This window comes from Elephantulus edwardii, unplaced genomic scaffold, assembly GCF_000299155.1.
Source record: "Elephantulus edwardii isolate Elephantulus edwardi_28Jun2011 unplaced genomic scaffold, EleEdw1.0 scaffold00239, whole genome shotgun sequence".
NCBI lineage: Eukaryota > Metazoa > Chordata > Mammalia > Macroscelidea > Macroscelididae > Elephantulus > Elephantulus edwardii.
The window spans coordinates 2,817,391-2,826,766 of record NW_006399989.1 but is presented as its reverse complement, the minus strand read 5'-3'; the positions used below and the strand labels follow the sequence as shown (position 1 = coordinate 2,826,766).

Genomic DNA, 9,376 nt, shown 5'->3' with positions numbered 1-9,376 from the left:
ATGGGTTATTTGGTGAATGTGAGGAATGAGACCACAGTGGTATGTTTAGGCTGAGGACTGAGGTTCAGATGAGCTGGAGGCAGAATGTGCAAAGAAGCCATGTCATGGACTCTTTGCAATAAAGAAACCTTTTAGAACAAACATGCTTCTTGCTTTACTGTTCTGAGTTATTCTGTTAAAATGTCCTTCTAAGAGGACCTCTAATCCAGATTTTTTTATAATTGTCCTTTTCTTCGTGCACAGAGCCAAGAAGGGTGATATGCATGCTGCCAAAATTCCAACTTTCCCCTGGGCATTTCTGTACCTGCAGAGCTCTGGTGGCCTACTGGTAGGAACTGTGTTGCCAACCTGAAGGCATGTGGTTCAAATCTACCAGCTGCTATGAGTGAGAAGGAAAGGCAATCTCTCATAGTCTCTTAAAACCACTGGAGAGTCAGCTATGGGTGGGTTCCAACACAATGGCACATAACAAACAAGACATTTCCATACTTTATACCTAACTCACTACTCTCCTTTTCTTGTACTCTCACTTCCTCTGTCAGTCTTTCTTCTTAGCATTCCTTCTCTCTCAGTGTTTCTCTCCTTCTGGATGCCTATCTAGGCAGAGATCCTCCCTTTGTGTAACTTTTATTCTTTTCTCCATTTCCTCTCTTGTTTTCCCTCTCCCTTTGCTCTGGTTTAACTCTACATTTTTTGTGACCCTCTCTATTCAATCTATTGTCTATGTTACTCCAAGTTCTCAGATTTTTTATCTTTCACTGTCTTCCCCGTTAAGATGTCTACCCCTCACTATGTCTTATCTTTCTTCATTGCTGACTTCACTCTACCTCACAAGCCATTTCTAGTTTCTTCCCCTCTTCCACTCAAGTTCAGGCCAGTTAAGTCCTAGTCCATTTTCAAATGACTAGATTAACTTAACTAATAGCCTGGATATGTTGCAAGAAGGAATGCCCCTTCCTTTCATGCTTTTCACCCCACTCCCAATCGTTCCCAGAAGACAAATTCCTTACACAAAGTAGATAATGTCCACATAAAATTGTATTTTTTTTCAGAACAAAACAACAATTATTCTGGCAAAGATGTAATTAACAAGGGCCCTGAAGTTTATACTACACTAAAAAGCAATATTTGTTTGCATGTCTACAAATTGTACATTTGTTTCCACAAATGTGGCAGATTTTACCATAACAGTTAGGACTTTTTCACCAAATCATAAACATAGATATGGAAATCATCATCAAACTTGATGAAATACACAGAAGGTTTGGCTTTAACTTGATGAATGACCTTCCCTGTCCTTTTGGAACCATCTTCTTTGGTATATTCCACATGTTTACCTATTAGGCCATCTATAACTCCTTCTGGCTCCCTTTCTGCTGGAGGAGACTCACTGGACTCAGGCATAATACGGAGGTCACCTTCTTTATAATCATCTAAAAGCTGGTACATATACAAGACAGGATCTTTCTCATATGTGATATAAAACCAAGCTTTCATGATAGGTGCTTGGGCTAAGACCATCCCCCTCCATTCATCTTTAGAACCATGCTCACCCTCAAACATATGTTCCACTGCTTTTCCAATTATGGTGTTTGCAAGGCGCACATCTCTGACTCTAGAAAATGGCACCTTATCAGGAAGGATTTTAAGCTTTAAAATCCTTTCATCTCTGTGAAGTTCCAGTCCATAGACACAGTCAATTCCATCATATTTCACCAGATAAAGAGAGGGATTTATAGGCACCTGATCCAGAACGGTTCCTTTCCACTGGGTGATGGGTTCATCACCTTCCTTCCAACCATGTGAAATCCTGCAGCCCACGATGTTTCTGCGGTGCTGGGAGGAAGGTCGTCCTCTCTGTTTTTTCTGGAAGGTCTTTTTCTTCTTCATATTTGAAGATCCTGTGTGGTGGTCTACAGCTGCCCTGGTATGCTGCCCTGCAGCTGTCTTTTTGTAGAGAGTCTTCATACCTGTAGGGAAGGAGAGAGGCTAGGGAGAAATGTCCAATGTGCATTTGAAGTTATGCTGTGTATGTAAACAGAGCAATCCTTGTATATCAGATACACCTCTCCCCATTTTATTACTAAGTGTTTAGCAGCAATGCTGGATATCAAGAAACAGTACCCTCCCCTTCAGGTTCATTCCTGCTATGTGAGAAGGCTTGTGAGGAGGTAGCTATGGTGGTCATACTGAAGATCCTCTGCGTTTTGTCTCTCTCTCTCTCTCTTTCTGTGTCGACATCCTAGCACCCCTAGCAATACAATTTGTTATTCCCCACTTATTCTCCATTTTCATACAAGTACCTCTTGGACCATCACCCATCTCCCTCAGTTCTTCATTCTTGCATGCCGATCTCTGTGCCTTTGCACCTCACTTATTTGCGTCAGTCCCCGGTTTCCTGCTGGGTGCCAACCACAAAGCTATATTCTTTTCTGACAACGCAAGTATACCATCTTTTTGCCCTGCCTCAACTCCATCCTTTGGTTCCCAAATCAATACTCCCAGACTTTATTTCCCATACTGGCGCCTGTCGCATTTTCCCGCCTGGGAGCCACTAACCACCATCCCTACTCCTCCCCACCTCCCCAGGGACCCGTGACCGCGGGCCTCACGTGCCCAAATCCGACAATTCGCTGCTGCTCAGCTGTGGCGACAAGTTGAAAGCTTGTAAGACTTGGGAAATGGGGAATCTGCAGGCGAGGATCACGTTTAGGAGGTAAGCACTAGGCTCATATATCCTTCCTCTGGCTGCCGGTGGCGGCGGACCCTCGTCACACACAGCTCTCAACCGCTTCTGCCCAGCCGCAGTCTCCTCCCTCTTTCCGTAGTGCAGCTTCCTGCTAGGAGAGAGGCCTCCCCTTCCTGCCAAACACTGTGCACCGCCACAGCCTCCACCCCCACCAGAGCTCAAAGCCTAGAGGCTCTGCTGAACTCCCGGCCCCTCCCCTTCTCCATACCATGAGCGGGTATGTCCCCCTGCACCACTCTCACCATTCCCTACCCCCTCCTCTTGTTTGAAGCTGCCGCCCTTGCGGCAACACTTCATTCTCACCACCCTGCCCTTTCTGCTTTCAATTTCGCCCTCTCCCTTTCCCCCGTACCTTTAGAGTTATTCTTTATATACACAAATCTGCCTTTCCTGACATTGAAGGGGCTCTTCAGGTAGGACAAGAGAAATGTGTTTATTCTGCCATTTTGACACAATCTCTTCCTAATTTTTCCCCATTATTCTCCGGATTTAGGTTGACTTTTTTCTTTTCTTTTTTTTTTTAATCTTTTGTCCACAATTTGGAGAAGGTATAAATCCAGAAAATTCACTTGAAGAAGAAAATAATAAACTGTAACTCCACCTGCCATTCCTCAGGGTTCATAGCAAAGCTTTGGGGGCGGAGAGTGGGATGATTTCCCTCACTACTTTTTTCTTTTTTTACAAGCTTTTGCAAAGCTGAGATCATTTCACATTCAATTATAAAAAATACGATGTAGTATCACTTTAGTTGATATATTAAGGAATATAGAATTTATATAAACATAATTGTTGTTGTGTGCCATTGAATCAGAACCAACACATAGCTGACCCTCCAGTGGATTTTCAGAAGCAGTTAATCTAAAGGAGGTTATTGCCCATCCGGCTCCCAGTGGAGAAGTTGGTGGATTCAAACCTCATGTCTTTGGGATTACAGCGCAGCTTCTTAACACTAGGCCAGCCACGAGAGCTCCCTTAGGAGCAAAAGAAGTGTTACATTAATAATTAATACTATTCATGTTTATTAGTGTTTTAAATATAGGAATTAAATATTACTAAAGCAAGAAAATTCTATTGTAGTCTCTAGACATTATTTTATTCTGATCTTTCTAAAGTTGATACTTAATATTTTTTATATATTCTAGCAATCTATATTTCAAGGAACAGCCAGTTGCTTTTTGGGGGGGCTTATCTCCCAAATAAAATAGGCTTGGAAGCAGAAGCAGAAGTGGCATCCACTGGGGGGGGGGAAAGCTTGAAAAAGCTTGCTTCCGGAAACTCTACGATCTTGGAGAAAAGATGAAAGTTTTGTGTTCAAGAGTTTCATTCATAGGGTCGCTAAGGGTAGTATACAACTCTACTATGGGCACTTAACAACAACTAGCAATCTAGAAGTATTTATATTTATAAATTCTTGTCAAGTATTTTTCTTTTAAGTCTTCTCTTTGAAGAAAGTTTACTCTGTGTGTGTGGAAACCAATAGTTTTCTTCAATGCCTCACATTTGATATTTATGGGAAATGGATCTAGGTCATTTAACCTTAAGTGAAGACTGTACAAGAATCCTGTTGACACAGTGGTTAAAATACTTAGCTGTTGTTGTTGTTGTTAAGTGCCATGGAGTCACAGACAACTCATAGCGACCCTATGAATAAAAGTCCTGGACACCTCCTGTATAACTTTAGTCCTTTCTCCAGGTTCATAGGGTTTCCAGAGGCAAGCTATTATGGAAGTGTATGCCACTCCTGCTTCCAAGCTTGTTTTAATTGGGGCGCTTCACCAAACACTATCCACCCTGGGTAACCATTCTCGCATTTGATTTATCAGTGTCACAGTGTTCAGCTTCACAGCAATCATGTACAGCAAGTGGACAGCAAGTGGACATACCAGGGTTACACGACCTAGAAGAATGTTTCACCAAAAACAATTAAAGGCAGAAAATACTTAGCTACTAACTGAAATATTATCTTTCTGAACCCTCTAGTATCTCTCAGGTAGAAAAGTGGGGCAATTTGCTCCTGTAAAGTTTATAGTATTGGAGATCTTATGGAACTGTTTAACTCAGTCTTGTAGAGTTGCTGTAAGTTGGAGACGACTGGGTGGTAGTGGGTTTGGTTTTGTATTTTATATACTGTATAACAGATGAGAACAAGACAAATGGAAAAAAGATTGAAATTGGCAATTATTTCATTTTACTTAGAGTCACATCCATGAGGGCAGAAGTCAAGAAGTAAAACGAGGCAAAATTTGAATTGAGCAAATCCTCTGTCAAGACACTGGCTAAAGGACTGAAAAGAAAAGATACCACTTTTACGATAAAGTGCATCTGACACAAGCCATGATTGATATTTTCAATTACTTTGTATTTAGGTAGGAAGCTGTGGTGGCCTAGTGGTAAGGAATTGTGCTGTCAACCCAAAGGCACACAGTTTGAATTTGCCAGCTACTTCATGGGACAAAGATAGTCAATCTCTTCTCATGTGATTTACTGCCTCTGAAATCCTGCTGGAAGGTCAGATGTGAGTTGGTTTGGGCTCAAATGTACTCAACACCAACCAAAAGTACAAACAAATCTTTCTGGAAAGTATACCCAGAGTGCTACATTGAATTAAGAATGGCGAGACTACGTTTCACATTATTTGGACATTGATTTTTCTAACTGTATAAATTTACATTTAAAATGTAAAAAAATGTTTTCCATTTTTTAATGGCTATATATTGTCAGGAATTCTGTGACTAGAACTCAGAAAAGTTTCATAATGTTACATAATTGAGCTGAAGTTTTGATAAGCTCATAGATGTAAGCTAAGTTGTATCATATTTTAATTCTTTTTTTGCAGTTTGCTTTTTTACAGAATATTTTGCTTTAAAAATTTCCGTGTCATGTCTCCAACATTCCTTGTTACCTTTAAACTCTATTTCAGTGCACTTAACATTTTTATCCTCCGATCTGTTGAAGTTTCTGTAAGTATATACTAAAAAAACTCAAAGATGAGTTGTCCATAGGTGAATGGATTTATTTCTGGGTTCTCAATTTTATCCCCTTGGCCAGCTTACCCGTAATTAAACCAATACCACTTCTTTTTTGTTGCTTTATTACCATGACTGTGTTTTGAACCTACATTGTTTTGCTTTTTCAGTATCTCTTTTCTTATCCACCATTCTTTTTCCATTCCATATGAAATTGTCAATTGACTTCTCCATATCTTTGAAAAACGATGATGGTATCTGGATAGATATTACATTGTATTTTTAGATTTCCTTTGATAATATTGCCGTATTAAGTTTTTCAATCCAAGAAAATGATATCTTTTTCTGTTAATATACATATATGTATGTCTTTGTGTTTGTTGAAATAGTGTTTTATAGTTTTCTTTGTAAAAGTCATGTGTAGCAGGCGCAATTGCACGCCCGGTCGCCAAGATGTCGTTCCCCAAGTACAAGCCATCTCGCCTGGCCACTCTACCTACTACCCTCGACCCAGCCGAATACAACATCTCTCTAGAGACCCGGCGGGCTCAAGCCAAGCGGCTGGCCATTAGATCCTGGCTTAAACGGGAGTATCTGCTTCAGCTCAATGACCCCAACTGGAAGACGATCATTGAAGATCCTGCCTTGACTCGTTGGACATATGCAAGATATTTATATATCCCAATTTCAGGCCCACTTCCAAGCTCGCTCTCACAGGAGCTGTGTTTGGCCTTGGGCCCCTCCCTCTTCTTCTGGTACTACGTTTTCAAAACCGAGAGAGATAGAAAAGAAAACCTTATCCAGGAAGGAAAATGGGAACGACCATTTAACATCTCATATCAAGTGAGACCGAGATGACTGTGAATTATTGTTTAAATAAATCTTCTATTAATCATTAAAAAAAAAGTCATGTGTATATCTCTGTAGATTTATTCCTAACTGTTTCATTTATGGGTGGCTAGTGCTCAGGTCTTTCGTTCATAGAGTTGCTATGAGTCGTCAATGACTCGACGGCACCTAACAACAACAACAACAACATAGTAAATAACATTGTTTTCTTCTTTTTTTCCTCAGAGTGTTTTTTGTTACTGTAGAGAAATTAAATTTATTTTTATATATTAATCTTGTATCCTGTCACTTTGTTGAATTGGGCAATTAAATCCAGTCATTTTCTTAGTGACTGTGAGGTTTTTTAAATTTATTTTTTATATTGATGTTATGTGTCATCGGATATCACCCATAAAAACGGAGCCTTTGGTGGATTTTCAGAGGTTGTAAATTACACCAGAGGAGACTACCGTATTTCTTCCATGAAACAACTGGTAGATTGGAAGCCGTGCGCCTTTGGGTTGGCAGCACAATTCCCTATCAGTAAGCCACCAGAGCTCCATAATTTGCAAATAGAGATAATTTTATTTCCTCTTCATCAATTTGAATGTCTTTTATTTCCTGTTCTTACCTTATTGCTCTGAGTTGTTACTGTTATTGTTATTGTGTACCATCAAGTTGGAAACGACCCGTAACTGACCCTTCAGAGGCAGTAATTCTATGGGAGGAGATTGACCATCCCTCTGCCACGGAGCAGCTTGTGGAGTGATATTCTTGCCTTTAGGATTGCAGCTCTGTTTCTTTCACTAGGCCACCGGAGCTCCCTGTTGCACTCAGTAGGACTTCCAACACAATATTGAATAAGAGTGGCCATACAGGAAGACTGTGTCTGAATCGCATTTACAAGGGAAATAAATGCCTTCAATTTCTCCCCACTGAGAAAATAGTTGGTTTTTGGTTTTGTATGTATGCTTTAATTATGTTGAGGAATTTACCTTCTACTACTATTTCATTGTGTGTTTTTATCAGGAAAGAATATTGAATTTTGTCAAATACCTTTTCTGCATCAAGTGGGATAATAATTTTATTCTTTTCCTTAGTTTCATTGATGTGATGAATTAGACTGATTGTTTTTCTGATATTGAACCGTACTTGTATAGTTGGTATAAATTCCACTTGATCATGATGAATGAAGTGTGTATATAAATATAAAAAAAATATGTTTTTGTTGTTGTTGTTCTTATGTGCCTTTGAGTCACTTGTGACTCATAGCAACTGTAGGTACAACAGCTCTGCACCCTGCTCTATCTGGAGCCAACCTTGCTGTCTCTGACACACCTAACCCCATTACCCCAGTCACTGAGTCAGTCCATCTTATCAGGGTCTTCCTCTCTTCTGATATCCCTCCACTGATCCAAGCACAATGTCCCTCTTACAACAGTCCCAAAGTATATCAGACAGAGCTTCAGAACCCTTAGCCTGGTTGTTCAGTTGTGGTGCTGGAGAAGAGTATTGAATATACCATGAACACCTCAAAGGTATAGATTCTTCTTATATTATCTTTAGTCATTGACAAGCTCTCTGATGCATAGCAAATAATTGTGAAGACCACGTCCTGGATCAGGCTCACTTTAGTTTCCAGAATGACATCATTGCTCTTCAGTACTGGGGAGAGACCCTTGACAGCAGATTTTCCCCAGCAATTTGTCTTTTCATTTCCTGGCTGATGGTATGAAGCAAGGTGAAGTTGTTAACAATCTCAGTTTCTTCTCTGTCTGTCATGAAGCTTCCAAATGGCCGAGTAGTGAGAATCGTTTTCTTCTTGATGTTGAGCTGCAGTCCTTGAACTTCTGCAGCAAATGCCTCATGTCCTTCTCAGTTTCAGCAATCAAGAATGTGTTATCTGCATAGTGCAGGCTAGTGATGTGTCTTCCTCCAATCCTGATACCACATTCCTCCTCATAAATCCCAGCCTCCCAAATGAGCTGTTCTGTCTATAGATTTAAAAAGTATGGAGATAAGATACATCCCTGGCATACACCTTTCCTGATTTTGAACCATGCAGTAGTTCTGTCACGAGCATTTAGCCTTAATTAATTACTCATAGACATATTACAAAAACCAATTGCAATTTACTGATTCACTAATAAATTAATATAAACAATCAATTACAATTTATCTACATTATAATTGATAAATTCATCAAAACATATTGATTCATTAATAGTGAGGAGCACTCACTCACGCCTGGGATCCCAAATTGTCTCCTTCTTTTGCCTCTCATGGAGATTGGTGTGGTCAGGGTCCTTGGCTAGTGCAGCAGTTCACAGCCACCAGTGTGGAAAGGGTCAGCAGCTCACAGTCACTGGTGTTACATTGTATTCAACCAATAACATTCAAACTTTGGGTTTTATTATATTCAACCAATAATATTTAGAATAACAACATTCAAACTTTGGGTTTTACCAACCATATTAGTTTTAAAACAAGTTGTATAACCAATCACATTACTTCCAAAACAACATGGGTTTAACCAATCATGTTCTATACCAGTTGCATTCCCTTGGTAACATGAACAGTAACAAGCCACAGTTCCTTATCAGGGGTTTAGCAATGTTATGGCCAGTGGGGCCTAATGGCTACTAAGGGTCTGTTTGTGCATGTTAAACTGTTTAGTATTTTTTTAATTTATAACAAACTGTGGCTGACTCTGAGAAGAATGGGAATCCCAGAACATTGAATTGTGCTAATGCGAAACCTATACTTGGACCAAGAGGCAGTCGTCAGAACAGAGCAGGGCAACACTGCATGGTTCAAAATTGGGAAGGGCGTA

General features: G+C 40.1%; 1 protein-coding gene and 1 pseudogene across 2 annotated transcripts; one reads left to right on the top strand and one right to left on the bottom strand.

Annotated features, from left to right (window-relative positions):
- Positions 1-1,022: 1,022 nt before the first annotated feature.
- LOC102862376 (spindlin-2C-like) lies at positions 1,023-1,973 on the bottom strand. Of its 2 annotated transcripts, XM_006898896.1 has the most exons (2): positions 1,744-1,968; positions 1,192-1,440 (listed from the first exon to the last, which is right to left on the bottom strand). In XM_006898896.1, exons 1-2 carry the CDS (start codon positions 1,966-1,968, stop codon positions 1,192-1,194), a joined length of 474 nt encoding a protein of 157 aa, XP_006898958.1. The 2 variants fall into 2 exon arrangements, with proteins under 2 accessions (XP_006898957.1, XP_006898958.1); XM_006898895.1 differs by having other exon boundaries at positions 1,023-1,973.
- A 4,195-nt stretch (positions 1,974-6,168) lies between these two features.
- LOC102847009 lies at positions 6,169-6,573 on the top strand (annotated as a pseudogene).
- The last annotated feature ends 2,803 nt before the right edge of the window (positions 6,574-9,376 follow it).

What these genes read in the sequence shown, in the direction of transcription:
- LOC102862376 (XM_006898895.1), bottom strand. Translation starts at nt 1,968, where the DNA reads ATGAAGACTCTCTACAAAAAGACAGCTGCAGGGCAGCATACCAGGGCA.